General features: G+C 36.4%; 1 protein-coding gene across 1 annotated transcript in view; it reads left to right on the top strand.

The window, feature by feature from the left end:
* Positions 1-24,634, top strand: part of LOC129005311 (attractin-like protein 1) — a 68,969-nt gene that overhangs the window by 17,675 nt on the left and 26,660 nt on the right. Inside the window, exons 6-17 of the mRNA XM_054434167.1 lie at positions 4,444-4,523; positions 5,651-5,792; positions 6,728-6,859; positions 7,174-7,357; positions 7,893-8,189; positions 8,337-8,495; positions 12,680-12,847; positions 12,990-13,176; positions 13,950-14,105; positions 15,285-15,468; positions 15,672-15,848; positions 24,358-24,501. Coding sequence (XP_054290142.1) covers positions 4,444-4,523; positions 5,651-5,792; positions 6,728-6,859; positions 7,174-7,357; positions 7,893-8,189; positions 8,337-8,495; positions 12,680-12,847; positions 12,990-13,176; positions 13,950-14,105; positions 15,285-15,468; positions 15,672-15,848; positions 24,358-24,501 — 2,010 coding nt within the window. The remainder of the gene's footprint in view (positions 1-4,443; positions 4,524-5,650; positions 5,793-6,727; positions 6,860-7,173; positions 7,358-7,892; positions 8,190-8,336; positions 8,496-12,679; positions 12,848-12,989; positions 13,177-13,949; positions 14,106-15,284; positions 15,469-15,671; positions 15,849-24,357; positions 24,502-24,634) is intronic.

Below are 24,634 nucleotides of genomic sequence, written 5' to 3'. Positions count from 1 at the left end.
TGTACAAGATTTGAATAAGCCTGTCCTAATAAATTTGACCTTTGAAGGGAAACCTTCTAACTGATAAAAGCAGGGCCGATTTACCGAATAGGCAAGGTAGGCACGTGCCTAGGGCGCGAGGCAATTGGTTTTTTTTTGGGGGCGCCAAAAAATGGGTTAAAAGAAAAAAATGTGGCCGTTTTTCATGCAATCGCGGTAAACTGATAATCCCTTGCGGCCGTGTAGACAGCTTAACAGTCCCCCACAATTGCGGTTGTATAGGTATACGTCATCATCGTCCGTCTCCTGCGATCGCGGCAAAATTCTGACTATTTCCAGCGGACGTGTGGACATAATTAATTATCGTCTTCCTTGATCGCGGCAATATATGAACACATCCCGAGGTCGTGATGAGATTATCATCTTCTTGCAAGATCACGATAAAATTCTGATAATCCCTCACAGCCGTGAAGACATAATGGCCTCCTGCGGTCGTGAGGCATTGTCATCCTCTCCCGCCATTGCGGCAAATGGTAATCATCTCCCGCGGTCGTTTGGAGATCATCATCGTCTTTCGCGAATGAGGAAAAATTCTTATCGTTCCCGTGGTTGAGTGGACATTATCATCGTCTTCTGTGATTGCGGTAAAATTCTGATCATCCCTCGCAGCCGTGTAGAGTAGACATCATTATTGTAACTCCCGCGATCCTGTAGACATAGTAATAGTCTACCACGGTCGTGAAGACATCGTAATCGTCTCCCGCGGTCGTAAAGAGATTGTAATCGTCTCCCGCTGTCGTGGAGACATCGTAATCGTCTCCCGCGGTCATGAAGACATCGTAATCATCTCCCGCGGTCGTGAAGACATCGTAATCATCTCCCGTGGTCGTGAAGACATCGTAATTGTCTCCCGCTATTACGGCAAAATGTTAATAATATCCCGCAGTGATGTAGAGATCGTTATCGTCGTTATCGGCAAATATCTGACTATTTTCCGCGGTTGTGTGGACATTATCTTCGTCTTCTGTGATTGCGGCAATATTCACAATTCAAACAATTCAAACAATTTTATTCATGCAATTTTTAAATTAAATACATAATCCCATGTGCCATGCAAAGCACGCGCGGGATGAAAAACACATTTTTATTACTGTAATAAATTTCATTTTCTGGCAGCAAACAGTTCATTTTTTTCTTCTTTGTCACTTTACAGAACAGTGAGTAGACATTTCCTATTGCAACAGTTTTAATCATATAAATAACACTTATGTTATAAATAAACAATTTAGAATAAGTTAATAAGAACACGGTTTTTAGAAAGACAATAATTCTACATGCAAATATAAATAGTTATTTATCTAAAACAATGCTAAAAATAAGTTACAGATTATTTATGCTATATTATGATTGATAGAAAACAACAAAGCTTTTGACTTTATCACAGACCTTTTATCATAATAAACTTCATTACCAAACATTTTTACAAATGCATTAAAAAATTTTGGACCAAGACAACAAAACTGATGCCTACTAGTTTCCTTTTTAAAAAAGCTTTCTGCTAACAAGTAATATTGTGCTGATCGAGATATTCTATTGACAGGTTTCATTTTAAACATGTACGGATATTTAAAAACAAACATAATCAAACAGTATACGTGCAATTGATTGAAGGTTAAAAGGTTTTCTTGTTCAAAAAGATAACTAACTCTATCATATTTTTTTAATCCAAAAACTGTCCTCAGTGCATGTCTTTGGTTCGTAATGACAGGTTGTAATATGGTAGGATAAGTACCCCCATAATGTACTATTCCATATCTCATCACACTTTCAAACCAGGAGATGTATACCTTTTTTAAATGCTCACTCCTAATGTTGTCTCTTAAGTGATATAAAGCATAATTTATTTTCCTTAATTTAATTGAGAGTTGTTTTACATGCTGCTCCCACTTTAAATGATGATCAACAAACAATCCTAGATATTTAACATATTCTACTACTTCAATACAACTGCAAGAACAATTATACAAACAAGAGTGTTTATGGCACAATAAATTAAATTCATTTTGTAAATTTTCTCGAGATTGATTATAATCAAAGAAAAATAAACATTTAGACTTTAAGGAGTTTATTAACAATCTGTTTTCAATTAGCCAAGTTGATATCTTGTCTAAATCTTTTCTTATTTTTAGTTTCAGCGACTCTTTATTGAAAGCTGAGCACACAAGAGCTGTGTCATCAGCATAGGCAAATATTTTTGAATATAAATCAAGCTCCAGCAAGTCATATTCTGATATTCTGATTCAATATTCTGATCATCCTTCGCTGCTCTGTAGCTCTTATTGTCGTATTGCGCGATCGCGGTAAAATCATGATTATATCCCGCGGTCGTGTCGATATTATCATACTCTCGCACGATCACGTCGATCACGGTAAAATCATGATCATATCCCGTGTTCGTTTAGACATTATCATCGTCTCTTGCGATCGATGCAATATTCTGATCATCCTTCACGGCTCTTTAGATCTCATTATCGTATTGCGCGATCGCAGTAAAATCATGATCATATCCCGCGGTCGTTTAGACATTATTGTCGTCTTATGCGATCGCGGCAAATTTCTGATCATCTCTCGCGGCCTTGTGGAGACATATTATCATCTCCCGTCTCCCGTGGTCACGGAAACGTCACTGTTGTCATGCGCCATCGCGGTAAATTGACAATTCCAGATAGAAATACAAAATTCACACATAATTCCCGGTTCAAAAAACTTCACGCTTAATTCTCGGATTTCCCGGTTGGTGGTCACCCTGTTATATGTATATTGCAAAGGGGCGCTACTATTTTAGTTGTGCCTAGGGCGCTGACATGGTCAAAAACGGGCCTGGATAAAAGAGTTTTTCTTTAATTATTTATATAACTTTTATAAGATGGGGATACTACTAAGGTTTATTTTAATCCAAAAATGAATGGGAGATGAGTGTGGAGTAAGTCAGATCTGTTTGTAGCTTTCTTGACTAACATATTAAAAAGGAGTTGAGTCAGCTTATCTGAGAAGGGCTTATAGCTACAAAGACAAGATTGCAAAACACTTATAACTCATCCCCTAACTTATAACAAATAGCAGCATAGTTTTGTCTTGATTAACTATGGTCTTTAAAATTAAGTGTTACTTGATGGGTCTTAATGTTAAACATTTTTGAGTTGCTCCCAAAATACCCCATTTTGGTTTTCCGGACAAAATTGAAAATTGTAATAAAAAAATGCAATTTCATGCCATATAAGACGTGTGCAGAATTTGGCTTTTCTGGTGTAACTAATTAAAAGATTATTAGGGGGAGTCCAGACTCTTGCCCAACCCTGTACATAAACTTGTGTGTGAGAACAATAACTCGAGTTAAAATTATCTGATTTTAATCAAATTTGTGTAAACCTACGTTTATTAGAAGTTAGAACGAGTTTGCAAACCAGCATCATCGGACCTTGGGAACAAAGTTTTATGAGGTAAAAATTGGTTTTTCACATTTTTGGGTGTCGAGTTAGTGAGGTTTTTATTGTAAATGTTAAACTTAACTTAATCATATTTAAATGGGAATAAGTCTCACATGTTTCAGGAAATTCAATCAGAAGATTGGAAATTCGCTTAATCTAAAGGTTTGCTGCGGTAGGGTATTCTATAATTGGAATATAAAGAGGTATTATCTATAATCTTTGAAATAAATTAGGGATGGTCAAGTCTCGAAATTTCGGGAAATTTTCGGGAAATTTTAAATCTCGTTACACGAGACGAGATTTCTTTTTGGCCGAGATTTTTACCGAGACGGGAATAAAAAAAAAAAAAAAAAAAAAAAAAATCAAAAACGCCTGCAGAAAGTCAATGCAATACCCGCAATACAGGAGCGTGTTGTAGTTGCGTTTCCTTTGTGAAGGCGTTCTTATTTAATCAATTCTTTAAATGTAAATATTACTTTAATTATTTTAATAATATTACTTTAATAACATTTGAGAAGTTTTGTAAAGTGTAAGCAGTGTGAGAAATGTTTTATTACTATAAAAAGTCAAAACAAGTAATTATTTTATAAAAATTAATATTGCTTTTATTTTATGATTTATTTTATTTTAGGATAAGTTGAACTCTATCCTAACTGATATCACTATGTTTCCTAATCGTAGGCATTTTTAATAAGTTAGGCGTGATTAATAAAAAAATGTTATGCTGATGTTTTTAATAAAAGATTGTAAATATTCTTGCCTATTATCATTATTTTTGTATTTAAAAAGTCATCTAACAATGTTACAAAATCAGGTAAAAATTTTGAACGTGCATTTCCCGTTGTGTATGAGAAGGGAAATCCCGTCTCGATCTCGTCTCGAAATTTTATGAGAAATAAAAAATCTCGTCTCGTCTCGTCTCGAACTAAAAATCCAATCTCGTCCATCCCTAAAATAAATCATGAATATTTTCCAGGAAATGTGTGGGAGACGCCACATCTTGAAAGCCGAAACATTCCAAGACCTCGCTATGGTCATTCAGCTGTGTTATTTGGGGTATGAGCTATGTTACTGAGCAGTAGATGTAAGATTAAATCACATATTTTATACTAGGTACTTTGTGTGACATTATTTACATTACTTTTGATTGAAGATATAATCTGTTCTGTATTTTTATTTGCTTTTCCAACTAAAAGCAAAATAATTGACTAAAAACTCACCATTTTATAATGCAAAACGAGGTAAACAGCGGACAATTTATTTTGAAGATCTAAAAATATTATCACTCCCATCAACTTACACCACACCTTGCAAACATTACTCTTAATTTCAAAAATCTTGAATTTTTTGTGAATGAAAACTGTAACAATAATGATTATAGGGGACTTCACAATGATTTAAAACTGCCCATTCATAGGCTTGCCTCTCTTGAAACGCTTCCACAGTGTCTAGAAAAAAGATGCATAAAAACTATTCAATGATATCAAGTCAAAAGAAACTTCTGAAAAATTCAAAAATAATTTACAAAATTGCTTATTAAAAAAATGTATTTTTAAGTTAACAATTTATTAAATTATGTGTTTGTATGATTTCTTAGCTTATTTTAAATTCTAGCCGTTATGTATATTTATTGTTTGTGGCCATTTCACATGTTTCCCAACTTTGCTAGATTTGTAACGTTTGGTAGAAATAAAAGATTTTACATTTATTTTCTTGTTATTGGATAGTAATCGGTGGATTTTACTTCTTTCTCTTACTTCATGACACTATTTAAAATATTGTTTAGGTTTTAGTAAATTTTTTTGTTTATACCGGATCCAATTAAATAAAATAACGAAGCATGTTTAATATATTTTTTTTTATTGTTTAGTAGGTATGTTTGATTCATATCAACTTTCTTATTTTAAAATGGTTTTATGCATTTCTTCTTCAATCTGAGTTATTTATTAAATGGTTGAATGGTTTTCACTGTACTAGAAAGTATAAAGTTTACTTATTTTGAGCGACAAGTTTTGTCCTAGAACTTTTTTACCTGTCTTGAAATGTTATTCTTATGGGACACTGGATTCCCTGCACCCTGCACATACTTGTAATTGAATATAAGGAGTTAAACTGTAGCTTGAAAAGTTCATTTTAAAAAATACTATTGCTGATGATGCACTTTAATCTGCATTGCGTTTCAGGATAAGATCTACATGTATGGAGGAGTGAAGTTTGGAGGAGAAGTGTGTCGTGAGCTTTGGGCGTTTGATGTCAGTGCCAAGTCATGGGAGAACATCACAGTGAAAGCTGAGCCCTGCCTACCCAACTCAACCAACCTGTGTGGTGGGTATCATTGCTTGTTCACCACTAAAGGGTATAAGAATCCGTAATTTCCTACAATGAGCACTAGAAATGGATGGGTCCCGAAAGTTTCCCTTCGGAAATTGCGAGTCATATCGGCGATGGTGCTGTAAACGCATGACATGATAAGAAGGTGCTGTGAAAGCATTACATGTCAACGATGGAATCGTGACCGCGAGACATGTTAGCGATGGCGTCGTGACCTCAGGACAGGTTTTACACATTACAAAATTTATGCTTTTTAAAGCTTAACCGCTTTCCTATGGATACCCAAGTCAGGCCTTAACACTCTATCAAGCTTAATGCATTAATAGTCTGTTTAGAAACCTGTTAGTGGATAGTTAGATGTATTTTATAATGGGACTGATTTTTCACAGTTAAAATGCACCAAATAAGAACTTAATAGTCACAAGTTTTTTTTTATACCCATTATTGGTTTTGGTGAATCAGTGCCAAAAAGGCTTAAAATTGATTTTTTGCTATTTATTGTATATCTACAATAATGTTATGAAAGATTTTTGAAACAAACTGTTTTTTGCAAGGAGAAATCATCCTGTCCTGAAAATCGCGAAGGAAATAAAATTCTAGTGATGGACGAGACTAGATTTTTCACTTCAAGACGAGACAAGATTTTTTTAATTCCGGCGGGACGGGATTTTTTTCAGACGAGATTTTATGAAAAGTTATAAAAAAAATTTATATCTACTTTTTAAGTTCAGAAATATTTACCAAGTTTTAAAAACTTGGCAAAAAACAGACAAAAATATTTGAAATCTTTTATTTCAAAACATTAATAAAAATATCAGTATATAAAGAAAATAGTAATAAGGCCTAACTTATTAAAAATAACTCTTCGGCTAGCTAATTTAAATCATTGTATATTTGTAAAATTTACAACTAAAGAAAACTTTTTTCAGGTCCCATGCATTCGGCTGGTCACACAGCTACTCTAGTCACAAACAAACAAAAGAAGTCTGAGCGAATGGTGGTTATCTTTGGGCATTCTCCTATCTACGGCTACCTCAATACTGTGCAGGAATATCACTTTGGTGAGTTTGATCGAAAGTTATCACATTTATACTACATCAATATTATTAAAAAAATGTAATTCCAAAACCTTACTTTTAATTAAATATTATACTACAATCTGTTTACTTGTAATTAATTATTTTTTAACTAAGATTTTTATCTCTGATTCATTTTTGCTCAATACTGAGTGTTAGTTAGTCATAAGTAATTTATCTTAAAGTCAAGTGCAAAAATTTAGAAGCATTGCTTGAAAACTCTCGTTTAGGAAAAATGTCATTATTCTGGGATAAAGGCCCTCTACATCAGCAATGTTTTGAACGCTTATATTATGTAGGTACTCGTGTGTGGAGCATCGTACAAACTACAGGGTTCCCAGTGAAGGGAGGCTACGGACACAGTGCAGCCTGGGACTCTATCACTCAGAGGATATACGTGTACGGAGGTCTCGTGTATGACTCCAATGCCACACCTGCTCTCTCGCAATCACTCTACGCCTACGAACCTTTCACTCATGTCTGGTGAGTGCAATAGACTACAGTATCAGTTGGAGAATATATTTTTATTGAGGTGTAGCATATGACTTCCTCCACACCTGCTCTCCCTCAATCACTATACGCCTACTGGCATTTATATTTAGATCGAAATCATAAACATTCAATTGGCCATTGTAGACTTAAATAAAAATAAAAAAATCACTTTTAATGATTTTGTAATTACCTTTTAATTACTTTGGGCTAGGTAGCTGTTAAAAGTGGAATCGATAACAAAAAACTATTACAATTACTATATCTTTATTGACACCGACATTTTGAAATACGGCAGTTAGTGTACGATTATTTTGTCGTACAAGGTTGGCAACACTCTGTGCAGTGGGCACGGCCGGGTTAGCGACTTCCAGTGTTAGCGAATTCCGCCGCCGGACAAAATCGAGTTAGCAGGTTCCAGAGTCAGCTAATTCCTTTGTCTCCTTACGTAATTTTTAATTGAGAAATCAATCTTTGATTCTAGAATTAAAAATGGAATGAATTTAAACCATTAGGCTCATATTTTCAGGCGGATGCTGACACCAGCCACTAGTGCCAGGTTCCTACACACGGCCAGTTTCCTCAATGGCCTCATGCTTGTGTTTGGTGGCAACACACACAATGACACAGCTCACTCCCACGGTGCCAAGTGTTACTCCCATGACTTCCTGGCGTATGATGTCACCTGTGACTCATGGTCCACCCTGGCCGTTCCTGCGGAGCTGAGGGCTGATCTGGCTAGGTTCGGACAGTCTGCTGCTGTATTTGAGAACAGCCTCTACATCTACGGAGGGTTCGACGGACAGATGCTGAATGATATGTTGAGGTAAGGTTAGGTTAGCATTAATATGGTAGTTAGATAATAACAAAGGTTTACTTAAAGTTTTTTTAGGTATGGGTCAGTTTTTTAAGTCCCTTGTTTTACAGATTTTTAGCAAAAAACCCCAAACTAAGAGTATGGTTTTGTTAACAGGTATACCCCTGGAGTGTGCTCAGCTCTGACCAACCCTGCCCAGTGTGTCAAGGCCACTGTGGGAGTCAAGTGTGTGTGGCACAAGGAGCACAGCCGCTGTGTGCCTCTCAGTTCTGTCCCTCCACTAATCCTCAATGAGTTAGACAAATCTATCATCATGTAAGTATGGTCAAAATCAATAAGATATGAGTGAGGTCCAATGATGTTTTATTCCGCTTTGTATTGCAATATCTAGTAAATCAATTATATATTTGCAAATTTTCACTGAATGACTGGCTGACATAGAAGAACTATATTTCACTAAATAGTAAATATACAACCTAGAATTATAAAATTTGACATAAAGGGTCCACGTAAGGTGTAGATATGCAATAAGCCAGGGTTTTACAAAATTCAAAATCCAAGAGGTTGTAGGGAGGGAAGCTTCCAGTTCCAGTATAATTCTACAATGATCAAAAAATTACTGCTAGAGGATAAATAGTTGGTGTTGCTCTGTTTACAATCTTAAATTTAAACTACATATTAAAAGAATATTGCTATAACAATTTTAAAAATATCAAGATAATAAAAAACTTGGATTTTACTTTTTAAAAGTTTTTTTCCAATAGCGTGAACAGAAAATAAACTTCTCAAAAAAAGTTTTTTTTCTTCTTTGTACCCAAATGCATCTTCTCCACATTAAAGAAACTTTAATTTTAAAATATACCGGATCTTGGGCTGGATCCGGTTTTGATGGATCCGATTTTTTCCGATTTTCCCCGATTTTTTTACTAACACAAAGCTGTCTGTATCCATGTAAAATACCGATTTTTTCCCAATTATTTACTCAATAACACAGTGCTGCATATTACGACGTCAATAACCTCTATAGTTAGGCAATGTCACAGTACTGTATATTACGACGCCAATAACCTCTATGGTTGTGCAATGTCACAGTACTGTATATTACGACATCAATAACCTGTATGGCTGGGCAATGTCACAGTACTGTATATTTCGACGTTAATAACCTGTATGGTTGGGCAATGTCACAGTACAGTAGAGTCCCGCAAACTCGGCTCTCGATAACCCGGCAGTCTGGATAACTCGGCCATCACCTGGCTTAGAAAATTAGTGATATTTTGAGTCCGTGTTAAAAATGGACTCAAGCCAGCTCAAGCAAATCATTCGCAACTCATACCAAGGAATTGTTGTACTATATCTGATGACTTAATACTGACTTGTATTATAAATATAAATAAAAAAGGCGGTTAAAAAGCTTAAAAAATTGTATTTTTCTTATTTTAAACCCTTGTTCCTGATAACCCGGCATTTCACAAACTCGGCATCCTTCCAGTCCACATTACGCCGAGTTTGCAGGACTCTACTACTGTATATTACGACGTCAATAACCTGTATGCTAACCATACAGGTACATTGCCTAACCATACAGGTTATTGACGTCGTAATATATAGTACTGTGACATTGCCCAACCATAGAGGTTATTGACATCATAATATACAGTACTGTGACATTGCCTAACCAAACAGGTAATTGATGTCGTAATATACAGTACTGTGACATTGCCTAACCATACAGGTTATTGACGTCGTAATATACAGTACTGTGACATTGCCTAACCATACAGGTTATTGACGTCGTAATATACAGTACTGTGACATTGCCTAACCATAGAGGTTATTGACATCGTAATATACAGTACTGTGACATTGTCCATCCATACAGGTTATTGACGTTGTAATATACAGTACTGTGACATTGCCCAACCATACAGGTTATTGACGTCATAATATACAGTACTGTGACATTGCCCAGCCATACAGGTTATTGATGTCGTAATATACAGTACTGTGATATTGCACAACCATAGAGGTTATTGGCGTCATAATATACAGTACTGTGACATTGCCTAACCATACAGGTTATTGACGTCGTAATATACAGTACTGTGACATTGCCTAACCATACAGGTTATTGACGTCCTAATATACAGTACTGTGACATTGTCCATCCATACAGGTTATTGACGTCAATAACCTCTATGGTTAGTCAATGTTACAGTATATGCCTCATAATTCTATTCTAAAAAATATATTCTCAAATCCCAATCTTTACTTAAGATTCGGTTGATTCGAGATCCGGATTCGACACCATACAGGTTATTTACGTCGTAATATATAGTACTGTGACATTGCCCAACTAATATCATCAACTAATAGTTTTATTGTAAGATTTGGAAAAGTTTTAGTGTCCCTAAAAAATTAGGGATTATTGGCTCAACTGGAGATTACTCTATATATAAGATATATTAACCTTTAAACTTTACCAATTTAATTTTAAACAGTATGATTTAAATTGGCATTCTGTTAATTAAATTTTTTTTAACAAGCCCTTATGACAGTGTGTATCTGGATTTTTCAAGATCCGGATCCGGTACCGACATTTTCTTGGATCCGCCCATCACTAGTATACACATATATTATATAACTTTTTACAACACAAACTAATACTGTACAGTTTTAAATTTTTTCGGTTCTCCGTTTGTTATTATATTTGCCCCAAAAACTTATAAAAAAAAATATTTTCCTAACATGTTATATTTTTCTATGTAGGCAATTAGATTGTCTTCAAAATGTATATAATGAATTTCCCATAAAAAATCTGTAGAAAAAAAAATACCGAGGCCGCTTTTGAAATTAAAAAAAAAAGTTTATTTTTTTCACTTTTCCGAAAAAATACACTATCTAAATCATTATTCTATTACTAATTTATAGATTATCCTGTTCTTCCTGAACAAAATGAATATGAGGTTGGCTAGGTGTAAAGATCATCAACCGGTCTGCAAAATCGCCCAAATGGGTTGGCCATTCCCCACTTCTAACATTGGCCACTGCTAGGGTTAAGTTTGAATCATCTGCATAAAGAATTATTTTGCTATGCCTTTGATTACTAGTGTTTGGTTTAAACCGTTGATGTAGATTGTGAACAATAAGGATCCCAAAATTGACCCTTGAGGTACACCTCTTTATATTTAAGTTTTGATGTTGTTATTTTTGTTGTACTGTTTTTGTGGGAGTGTGTAATTTCTACATATTGAGCTCTGTTTTCTATATATGATTGAAAGTAGAAACCAATTATAAGCAATTTTGGTAATTCCCACTTTCTTTAGAATTTCCAACAGCTTACTGTGGCAAACACTGTCAAATGATTGTTTAAGGTCCATAAAGATGCCAATACATGTTTCACCTTTATCTATTGAATTTAGAATGTTTTCCACAAATTCTGCTGTTGCAGTCCCAGTTGATCTCCCTTTGCTGCTGAGATTCATCTAACAAACCCCTTGTCTCAAAATATCCCAATAGCCTTTTGTGCATGGCTCTCTCATAGATTTTTGAGAATGTTGGAAGCAACAATAAGGGCTGATAATTTGAAATTAGTTTCAAATCTGGCAAATCATTCGCTCTTCCCTTCTGTGATCTCAGTTGCACATTTGATTATGTCCCACATGACATCCTGCTCAGTAAACTGAAGTCATATGGAGTTACAGGAATTGAGCTTTTAAAAATTGTTTAAGCTTTTAAACATAAGGTGAATTGTGTCTCTGGGAGGAAGGGCAAATCCTGAAAGAATTGAGGCCATTCACTGTGTTTGTCGGGGGCCTCTACTTTTCCTGATACTCATCAATAACGTAGGGGTTGATAGTCAGGGGCTGCTATTCGCAGATGACTCAAAATTGGTGACAAGTGGATGTAAAGAGAGAAACAAGTGCCCAGCTTGAAACTAAAATTGAGTGGTTTGCTTCTAAGATGTTAAAACTAATTGAAAACAAGACTCAACTCCTGATTTGTACTCTCGGACGTTGAATTTCATCCATAGAAAACCTTCCGGTAAAACTGCTGTATTCCTGGTTGGATCAAAAGCTAAACTGGGACCACCACGTAGCTCAAACCTGTCAAGGTTGGCTGAAGCTGTCAAGGGTTGTCTTCCTTCTTAGAAAGCTGTGTAGTATGGTCACTGTGGTGTTGATATTATATGGTCAGAGACAAAGCATCCAAGTATTCAATTAATCATTAGATGCCAGGTTAATGGGTGGCTACTTAAATTAAAATTGTATTATCTCTTTTAAAATGTCTTACTGATTTCTTAATATTACTTCTGTACTCATGATCTGGTATGTAATGTTACAGCAAGTGTCCAGAGGTGGGTAGAGAGTCAGTGCGCACAGGACTGTTGACCTGTCAGTCCCTGGGTGATTGTACATCTTGTGTGCACACCTCCCTCATGTGTGGCTGATGCCCTGCCTCCAACACTTGTACTCATGATCTGGTATGTAATGTTACAGCAAGTGCCCAGAGGTGGGTAGAGAGTCAGTGCGCACAGGACTGTTGACCTGTCAGTCCCTGGGTGATTGTACATCTTGTGTGCACACCTCCCTCATGTGTGGCTGGTGCCCTGCCTCCAACACTTGTACTCATGATCTGGTATGTAATGTTACAGCAAGTGCCCAGAGGTGGGTAGAGAGTCAGTGCGCACAGGACTGTTGACCTGTCAGTCCCTGGGTGATTGTACATCTTGTGTGCACACCTCCCTCATGTGTGGCTGGTGCCCTGCCTCCAACACTTGTACTCATGATCTTGTATGAAATGTTACAGCAAGTGCCCAGAGGTGGGTAGAGAGTCAGTGCGCACAGGACTGTTGACCTGTCAGTCCCTGGGTGATTGTACATCTTGTGTGCACACCTCCCTCATGTGTGGCTGGTGCCCTGCCTCCAACACTTGTACTCATGAGGAGAGATGCAAAGAGCACATCCCCAATACCCCAGGATACACCACTGTTAGGGTATGAATATTTCACTGTCCGCTTTTGTTTCTCTTATTTCTTGGAAATATCGGTTTTTAGTTATGACCAGTTTTAAAATGTTAGGTACCTTAATGTGTCAACCAACTATCTGACGGACCCTTATATTTTCAGGTCGGGGTCAAGCCAACAGTTAGCACGAGGGATTGGTTTGGGCCAGGAATAATTTTTGGGCTTAACTCAGGCCGGGTCAAGTCGAGCCTTTATTTTTCAAAAAGTGACAATTCCTCAGCGACTGCGTGTAATGCATACAATTTTGCTGTGAGCGCAGAAGACGTTCACAATTTTGCCGTGACTGAGGTAGATGTTCACGATTTTGGTCAAGACCACAGATGATGTTCATGAGTTCGCTTTGAATGCATGAAAAGAAAAAAGGTTCACAAATTTGCTGTGACTGTGGCAGATGTACTTGATTTCTCCAAGGAAGATGTTCACGATTTTTCTGTGACTTCAAAAGATGTTCATGATTTTACCGCAATATTGGAGAGACAATGTACAATTTTATGTATTAACTGATTATATGTATTAACTGATTTAATGTATAAACTGATATTACAAATATTATTTTTTTAATCAATATTTCCTAAACTACTCGATTTTGACCTGAGATTAGTGGGCCAAAAATGTTGACCTGACTTAAAGTAAAAATGTCTGGCCTGCAGACCCTATTTTAAATCTGGCTTTGGTGGTTTCTTTCCCGATAAAATAATTTGATCAGATTGTTCCTCAACACTCGATTCCTGTTAATATTTCAGCCGGTGACATCGGAGCAAGAGTGTGGTGCTGTGTCCCAGGAGGCTATATGTAGTCAGTTACACTCCTGTCAGGCCTGTGCAGCTCATCCTTTGTGTCACTGGCACTACGGGGGTCCTTGCAAACCTGCGACAAACCTCACCCTGGAGGACCAACAGGTACTAAAGCTCCAGCCCTTAACTATATGCAAACAAAACCCAACAAAATGGCTAAAAGCAAAAGGGTTTACTCGTGCTGCATTCTAGGATACATGTCTATAAATAATCACTAGTGTGTCTTATACATATCTGATGGATGAGGTTAAGACATTGTCTCTAGCCAGGAGACAACTCTAAAAATTGAGGTTTGAATTCAGTCTAAAGTAGTGTTGTGCGTCTCATGAGGAGTTTACTTGCCTGTGTCAGAGTTGATGACCTAAGTTGAGTGGAGGATGACTCTGACGGAAGTTGTCAAACTGGGGAGATTCTTTGGGAGTTATACTTATGATTAGACAGTTTCCTACTTTTTACCCATCCAGCGTAGCTTGTTAGCAAAGTTTTGTTTGGTATGAAGGCTATTGTTTTTATAAAATGTCACAGATGAGATAAGTAAATCAAAATAAAATTCATGAAGATTAATAGTATCTAGTATGTATTTAGAGAATTAATATAGCCTGAGTGTTAACACCTCAGGCAATATTCTTCACTTCAGTAAAAACTATTCTTGCTTAACACATTCACTGCTGAAAACCTTTACACAGGCGCTCCTAAACTGCGGCGAGGCCCGGGCAGAGCCCCGGCGCGCTAACTGAATCAGTGATCTGATCGCTATTGGCATTGAAATATCTCAGTAAGACGAATCACAGTGATGGTTGTGAATCACAGTAAAACAGTGGTGGTTGTTCTGCGTTACCCCGAAAGTGGACGTAGTTCACTGAAACCCCCAAATGTAGCAGCACTGCCTGGATCAATAACCAGAGTCTTTGTAATATGGCTCGAATAGAGAAAATCCCCGAAAACAGGACAAAAGCATTGCCAGATGGGATTTGACGGGAAATTTTAGTACTAACCTACACCAGAATGTCCAGAATAAAGCTTACATTCTAAGCTACAGGCTGGCAACGATTATAACATTCGCTGGCAATGGCTGAGCTCACATTGAAGCAAGGTTTTTGGCATTGGAGAAGGACGACATTTCCCGCCCCGCGCTAGTGGTGCCGGTTCCGCGGGCGAGAATTCCCTCCCCTTGCATTGAACGTGTTAAGCTGGTCAAGATGTGGTTAAATAAAACTAAAAACATCTTATTTCCTAATTTATTCATGGAATAATTAGTTTGATTTGTGTTTAACTGTATTGTAGGAACCAACAATCTGTCCCAGTAGCTGTGCCCAGCTAACATCATGTCTAAACTGTACTGTAGAGGAATGCATCTGGTGTCAGAACGAAGAGAAATGTGTAGACAAGACAGCGTACACTGCAAGCTTCCCCTACGGACAGTGTAGAGAATGGACAACCCACCAGGCACGGTGCAGAGCAACTGCAGGTAAAGTACAGTCGGTGGTTGTTGTAAAGCCATACACACATTTTATTTCTAATTGGTTCTAGTGTACCCGATTCGATTTCTTTTAACATACTGATTCAAAATATTATCTCTCTACATTATTCAAATAGTGTGTATGATGTAATGAAGGCAATATCACAGATCTAGGGGATTAACAGTTGTATAATATTTTGTAATTGTTTCAGGTCGGTCGCAGTGTAACTTCTTTCGCACATGTTTCCAATGTAGGGATGACCCAGAGTGTGGATGGTGTGATGATGGAAGTGGTACTGGTCTAGGAGATTGTCTACCAGGTGGTAACACTGGACCTCATCTACCCCACTCCTGTCCCTCAGACAAGTGGTTCTTCACCTGCTGTCCTAGTGAGTTTTTTTATTTTCTTTCTCCGTAACAATTAGGCGCATAATAATGCTTCAATATACTAAATTATTTGTTATTTTTAGCTCTACAAAATGGTTTAAAAAGAAATTGTGAATTTTTGTGTTTTTAGGGTCAAAAATGGGAAAAACCTATTTTTACCCCATAAAACCCCCCATAAACCCCCGTTCCCATAGTCCGATCATGCTGGTTCGCAAACTCATTCAAGTTTATCCCGCCTTACACCTTCAAACCAAATTTTATCAAAATCGGACAAAAATTACTCAATTTATCGTGCGGATGGACATATATACTTTTGTGCCCACCCGGAGAGGCAGTCACTGCGCTGGTAATTTACTCGGTGTGGCAGTCACCCGCCCGAAAGCCAGTCAGCTCTCCCATAAGCCAGTCAGGTATGGCTTCCCGTGCACTTTATACGTTTGAAAACAGCTTAACCGGTGCTGCTGCCTGTGTCGATAAGCGTAACTGCAATACCAATGCGGAGACTGTCTCATCGTGTGTTCTATTGTGGAGTAGTGTAGCCAGTACGGCACCCTCCTTGCCTACTTTGTAGCGGTAACACCCAGCGGTCGGTAACCTTCGCTTACTCCTTGTTACTATTTATGTTGGGATAGTGATTAACATTAACTACGTGTTAATGTTTAAACGTGTTCATATTCCAAATAAAGATAATGCACCTCTAATAAGGAACTACGAATATTAATTAATTATAAATGGTTGAATCTTAAAAACCTACCCGGTCATCATCCCATATTTTAAGTTTTCTTTTTTACACCTTCAGTAGAAATTTTAGTCAATATCTCCTTTATTGACGTACAATATTTACAGTGTGTCCACAGACCGGGAAGATCGGGAATCTTCTGCGAGATACGGAAACTATTTTTTTACTCTATTGCGTAACGCGAAGGAGGAACTATTACATGTGGCAACGATATTAATCTATCTGATAAGAATAACCACGAAACTACATGCGATAGATAAAGATGTTTATAATAATTTTAATTTTACAAACAAACCATTACAGGAATTCTATTTTGGGACGGATGAAAGATAAGGAAGCAACAAAAAGTGGTCACGAGTACAAATACGGGGGGGGGGGGGGGGTAAACCATGACAAACGCCAGAAACGATTATTTGTTTACTTTTCATATTCCTTATCAAATCTCTCTCTCTCTTTCTCTTCCTCCCCCCCCCTCTCTCTCTCTCTCACTCCCCCCCCCCTCTCTCTCTCTCTCACTCCCCCCCCTCTCTCTCTAACGATGTACAGTTTGTGGACTTTACTATTTAAGTTTCCCTGCAATTATTTCAGTTCAATCCTATGCCTATCCTTATGGTTTCCTTTCTATTGTTTTTTAAAAATAAATAGTAAAGCTGGCTAAACTATTTTTTTATTTTGTTTTCTTGAAAACAAACACTCTTTACCATCCAGTATCCTGCAGAGTAAAATGTTTAACACTGTGTTTATAAAAATTGAATGGCCTCACAATTTCGTGTTTTATTTTTTTTTTAAGTAATAGTAACTTGGATATTTATATATACCAATAAGTGCTGCAAGCTGTAATGAATGCTTCTGATTAATATCAAAATAAGTTATGAATTATTTTTTGATAATACATCGGTCATTGAATACCAACCATAATGTAATGGGGTTTTCTATTTGTAACTTTAACTTGCAAATACATTAGAACCTCGCTCAACTGGGATCGGATCATATGATGCCTATATATTATATACGGTAACCTCAGAAATCCCAAGAAAATGTTTTATGAATTGTGTTTTTCAGTCTAATATTTCGATATGAACTATATATCTATTTACGGAAATTTTTATCTGCAGTAGGTTCCCCATTATTGAAACATTACAGTTCATTTGACAAAAATAAGATGGAAGCAAAACAATATTGACCAGTAGCTTCAAGGTCAAGCTATACGCTCGCACCTACAGACTGACAATCTTGCACTGACACTGACATACTGACAATCGTCTGTTCCTGTCTGCTGTCACAACACTACAACATTTTGTGGTTGGGTCGTTGGGTGATTGTAACCATGACAACTTGTGGATGGAGAGAAACCAAAGAAAGAATAGAACAAAGAGAAATAATAAGAGGTGTTTTACAACATTGTTATCTTTATCTTATTTTTATCACTGTTGTTATTACCAGAAAGACTTAAGTACAGTACTATGATTTTATAATGTTTTATGAGTTATTTAATATTTTTATCACCATACTTTTGTTCTGAAACATCATGTAGTAGTAGCCTATGATGACTACGGTATCAGTAGTCTACTAGTCTAGATTTCCTTTTGTTTTGTTCTTTACGTGTTTTATTGCTGTACAGTAAGCAAGTTTTGTTTTGTTTGAGAAAGCACACGGTGTAGTTTTTATTACTGAACCAAGGTTAATGACATAACATATCATGGTTGCGCAATACCTATTGTATTTTGACTATGTAAAATGCAAATTTATAATCACGTTAACGTCCATTTTTACAGAGTGTCCCGGAACGGCATTGTTCCTGAGTAAGCACATATCTAAATATCATACTTAAATTTTCCAGAAGTCCGTAGTTACTCAAACAGCTAAAGAATTTTGGGCCTAAATCATTTGAAACCTGTATATAACATATTTTTGGTCGAGTTTTCGACCACTGGACGACCACTAGTTAAATATAATTGTATTACAACAATCTTTACAGTAAGCAATAAGCTTGAATCGGACTTATCTGCCTTCAGCTAATCCATCATATGATAGTACGTTAGAGAGTATGCCCATGCTGAAGTTTTACTTATACTTGAAGAATGACTTAATTTAGTACCAAGAAATAAATCACACCTCTTTCATACACTGTACTTTGCTGTTTTAATGCTTTGTAGCGGACATATTTTTATCCAGTGGCGGGTGTTTGGTGTTTTGAATAAGAATACTGAATGGCTCGTTTTAAGATCGTATCATTACGAACCGTATCATTTTAAGATTTTCTTACACGAGAAATACATTTTCCATTTTTAAATTTCTCAGGTACAAATTTTATGAAATAACATTATGGCATTGTTTGACAATAATATTGTAGCCTACTTAGGAACTGAAATAAAATTCAGGAGGTCAGTTATCAAACATACAATAGCCTTAAATAACGTTAAGTATTACTAATTGACGTTAATCAAAACCAGTAGTCAATATTTAGGTTTGTTGCACTAGATTTAGACACTTTACTTTATTTTGGTAAATAATTTAATTAAAATAATTAAAATATAAATAATTAAAATTATTTTAATTACGTTACTGATCAAAAACGCAAACTGCGGACTTGCATTTGCTATTTTATATTCAGGTCGGATTTATTTAAAACTAAACAAATACGAACTCATTTGTGGCCCAAAAATCCCCCTCTTCCAAGTAAGGCTATAACGGCACATTACAAAACGAGAAAGTTGAAATTCTCAGAACTCATCTGAATGTTCGTCTACCCCTTTGCGCATCCCTTGCAGTGATTCAATGAATGGTGTCAGACACCGACCAGCTTGTCGTGTGCTCGTGTAATGTTCGAGTGCTCGAAACTGTGCAAATTTGACTAGTAGAGTAGCAGTCATCTTCTATAGAAATAAAATTACAGCTTTGTATGTCCATTGCGTAGAATCATGCAGTTTTTCGTTATTTTTACATTTCATAGCCTAAGAGAGCCGAAACGAGTATCATCTCAATTTCTGTCTGTCTGTCTTTCTGTCGTTCTGTATGTACCGACAAAATGTAAATTTACGCTGTCTATTCCGAGAAAACTAGATTACGGTATGCTATAGTATAAACATCTACCATATCCATAATAATGTTCTACCACTGCACCTAAACAGCAGAAAAAAGTAAATCACCAAAGATTCGCACAATATGAAAAATTATTTATAAATCAAAAACATAAGCATAACTGTAAACAATCCTATTTTGTCTCTTCTAATTGTGTATCAAAGGTTTTTGTTGCGGCTTGGTTCAAATTAGCTGTTGTCGTAAATGAAAAAAATAATAATAGTGCTGCACTCTAATGGTAAACACTATAAATCCTTTATGCTGTTGAATATCATAGAACCAACTTGTGTAATTGAAACAGCAGGTAAAATTCTTTAATTGATTTCAAATATGAATACTGATAAGGTTAACATGGGAATTCCCAGTGCCACTAGGGTGGAGCCCGAAAGGATCTTTGAGATAAGAATATGTATATATGTTAATCTAGAATGTGAGCTATCTTCATGTCGAATTCCAGCTCAATCTGACCAGTAATTAATGCGTAATTGAACTTCAAACAAACAATATTAGTAAGATTAGTAAGATTAGTAAGATAAGATGTATTAATTCAATATTGATTACTAGCTGTGTTCCCGTTCTACGAACGGGGATCTTATAGTGGTCAGTAGAAACCTTCCTACAGTATATAAAGAACAGCAGTTGGTTTGCATATTTTCAGATATACTGGCCAAACCATTATATTGAAACAAATACAGTATCTGACAGTTTCAAGTAAACAAAATGCGTAATAGATCTATGTGGTGTACACTGTTATATCTGACGGCACAAACAACCAAATGATTATTCCATTGTTTAATTCGATATATCATTTGTATTTGACATGTCGTTTGGTTAGTTAGGTAAGGTTAACCTAACCAAACGACATAAAGTTAAAACTATACCTCAACCTCGCCATTAAACATTCAGGTTGGAAATTTCACTATCAAAGGTGCTCTTTTCCTGTCCGTACGGAACACTGAGTAATATGCGCTACCAACTTATGAATAATTGTTTAGGCCTACAAACCCAAGAGATGGGCAATTGCTCTATTGGCTGTATGGTCCAGCGACCAGCACATAGCGTTGAGAAGACACATTGGAAAAGCGATTTGAGCATAATCCGTAAACCTCTGTTACAATCACCCACTGCAGTTGCCACTGTACACTTTACACAACCACCATTCAAGTGCCGTCAATGAGTTGAAACCTTTTGTGTAAGCTATTGGTAACGCTTATGTAAAAAATATAAGTTTCCCAGCCATATAGAACACTGATTCACGGTCTTTTCCCCGGTTATCAAAACTCAATAAAAATGTTATACACAAAGAAGCTATTTTTTCATTTACGGTTACCCTAAACATTATTGCACTTGCGATTAATTAAATCCGTTATGTAAGGAAAGACGGTTTTAATCCAACTTGGTTTGGATTTGCTTTTGAAACGTGATCGGAAATAATTGCGGTATTTGTAAACAACATTCAATGTAAACATATCAGTGACAGCTATAGAAAACTAAACTTGATCCGAACAGCTGTTCGCTATTTCATAGATGATTATGTGATAAACATTGTGAGAGAACTTGACAAAAATCACACAATATTATATTTCGTACCAAGGGCCGAAAATGAGGTTTTGCCGGCTCGAGACAGTTTTTAAGTTCGAGACGAAGTCGAGAACTTAAATCGATCGAGAGCTGCAAAACCATTTCGGTCCGTGGTACGAACGCTATTTTTCACCACACTATACCCTATTACCACTATTCACCACTATAATAATGCACACTGATCGTCAACACAACTACAACTTTAAGGTTAAGAAATAACTTGAGGAATAAGCAAAAATATAAATAAATAGTTGCTAGGCAACGGTGACAATAACACAATTCTATATTGCAATGCTATGGATTTTGATTGTGTATTTAAAACGCATTCATGTTCTAAGTAAGTAAGCGGACAACTGATTTTGCGGCCCCGGCCTGTAAAAACCTGCTCGGTCCCCAAATTGGCGACAGCTGGCATTGCCAGCAAAACGTAACTTTCAGCCACCAATTTACGTATGTAATACAGCCAAAAACATCATAGTGTGGTGAAAAATTGGGTTATTAAACGTCCGTAAGTTTTTTTACAAAGTAGTGAGGCCATATGTAGACACTTTCGCCAATCCAGTTAACACCTTAAAATGATTTGGATTTTGATAGGTACTCTTGTTTTTCATGAGAAGGCCGTGTGAAATGGCTTTTGGTCCGTGACAGACGGAAGACAAACAGACAGATGGACAGAAATTAAGATGAGACTTGTTTCGGATTCTTGAATGTATAAAACGTAAAAAAAACCTAAAAATTGATGATTCTGAGCAATGTACAGACAAAAGTTTAATTTTATTTATATAGATTTGTACCTCTGGTGATTTTAATTAGAAATTTATTGAAGTAAATAAAGAACAATTTACAAATCATCCGACCAGTGTTTTTATTTAAAAAGTACGTAGGCCTATTTGATTGGCCTTGTTTTCTGAACTAAAATATCTATTTTCTGATATATTTTGAGTTCCTGGTTTCGAAACATAATTTGGCAAAACAATTATTTATTCATTAAACAACTTGATCGGATAACAATTTCTTAACATTGGAGGACAATTTTAATCATAAAAAACTTTTGAATCCTAATAAACCTAGCTGCTGTACCCGTGTTTTGCATCGGAGAGGATTTTGAAGAGAAAAAGTTTGATACACGTCACATATATCAAATCCCACTCCAAACACGTCATGTTAATACGTTTACTTCCTTAAATTAAGAAAGTCACAATCTCCAATTAACAGGCTCGTAGCAAAAATTAAAAGTTTCACAATTCGAATAGTTTTTACCTTTTGGACCGTAAAATCAAAGCACTGCATTTACAGCTGACTTCGTTTATCATTCTGTTATCTACATTCTTCAAAAATGTAAACATTGTGAAAATTTTAAATCCCATAGGGCGTAACTCAAAGAAAACACGTTAAAAGAAATCTTTATATGTGTTAACCAGGTACAGGGCTACCTCTTGAATTTATATAGATAATAAATCGAAAAATAAAGAAAATATAAGTTGATTGATTATTGGCCGTTATGAGATAAACAGTCACAAAACATGATTTGATTAAGTAACCACACATCACTGAGTCTATATCTTCATTCTCACGTAAAAATCGCTTAGATTGTGGCTATATATAATAGGGAAGTAAGATTTCACTGTACAACGAGCTCAGAAAGCTCGAGAACCAGCAATAAGTTGGAAATAACCGGCCGAACCTTTAACCATAGTGGCTCGCTAGTCGCTACCCCAGGTCGGTCGGTATCGGCCCATCAATGGAACCCGTTAGGTTCGCCCCTGCCTCCCGCCGCAAGAGAGACAAGAATTTTGCCTTGTTCCCCCCGCCTTCGATTGTTTGAGGCGGGAAAACTATCTATGTGCTACGGCCCGTGCAACACAGGATATTGATTTCGTATTAGAACTGTGAACGTTAGCTTTTATGCACTCCCTTGGAGAATAATTCAAAACTGCACAGAACATTTCTAATCCCACAGTATACTAGATATTTCAATTATAAACACTTTGGTGTTTGAAAAAATATTTTTGGACGATAAATTTTGCAACTGTTTGAAATTATCCAAGATGGCCGCTTGTCTCCAAGGACTCAACAATAGGCCGACTTGTGCGACTATAAAGCAATAACTCCCCCCCTTGCGCTTGCTAATTAGCTCGGTACATATTTGTATCCACAGTTGGCAGGACGATCGCCATTAAGACGACTAAAGATTACATTGGCATTTAGGTATTTAACCTGTAGAATAGTAATTTTTAAGTAATCTGGAAGACAACTAATTAAAATGAAGTGCGAAAGGTGGGTTATGAGAGTGCTCAATGCTTGAAGCATTTTCCGTTTGTTTGAGGTGCGGATTTTCAAGCTTGTAGAACAAATAAATATTACAAAGTAGAAGGTCAGGGGTGAAATTGACTGAAGTGACGGGATACCCGGTGGATTTCTAGTGACTGGATTCCAGTGGTATGCGGTAAAATATATAGTGACTGGCTTAGCAGCACAAATTTTACGTGACTGGCTTTCCCGTGCAAATGCGGTGGTGACTGCATTAGCATAGCAGTTTTTACGTAATTATATTTTAGTATTTTTAAGAAAAAAAGAGATATATACATTCAGAAATGTCTAGGCTTAAGATATTTACCAATATATATTATATATATATCATAGTCTTGAAATATATTGGGGGGTGCAACTGACTGACTTCCAGTGTATATTCCATGTGACTGACTTCCCGGGCGCGGCCGTGTATATATATATATATATATATATATATATATATATATATATATATTGCGAGTCCCATGCCTCACTTTAAGTTTAAGTTTCCTAAATGTTACACTCGCTTAGCTTAGTGAAGAGGTGTTAGGTTAATGAGACATAAGACTTAAGACTCTATATATATTCTTACAATATATATATATAGATATATAAAAATTTGATCGAATGGTGTTTTTGGCCTCCGGGGACATCAAAATGAAAAAGTAAATCGGTCCCGGGCTTAGGTCTTACTATGAGACCTACGGTAATAGCTACTTCCCTATAGGGAAATTCGCTAAAAGCTAATGCTCTTGGATGATTTGATGAGATGAATTCAGGTATAAGATGAAGGTGACTGAGTGAGTATTATGTTTCAGCTTGCCAGTGCAACGGACACAGCACATGTTCAAACAACAGCAGTGTATGTAACCAGCCTTGCGCCAATCTCACACAAGGTCCTCACTGTGAGAGATGTGTACCTGGCTACCATGGCAACCCTGTCAACGGCGGCCGCTGCATACGTGAGTATATTATTCCATGTAATAAACATAACATTTTAAGGGTTGGATTTGGCCAGTTCATGCTATAGAAAAGTAATACCTTAAATAAAATAGTACTCCAACTATCTGAATCACCATTTGCCCATTTATTTAT

This window comes from Macrosteles quadrilineatus, unplaced genomic scaffold, assembly GCF_028750875.1.
Source record: "Macrosteles quadrilineatus isolate MER2022 unplaced genomic scaffold, UCM_ALF_1.0 Scaffold_19__1_contigs__length_3004403, whole genome shotgun sequence".
NCBI lineage: Eukaryota > Metazoa > Arthropoda > Insecta > Hemiptera > Cicadellidae > Macrosteles > Macrosteles quadrilineatus.
Note: the sequence above shows the minus strand (reverse complement) of the source record. Positions and strands in the feature narration are given on the sequence as shown.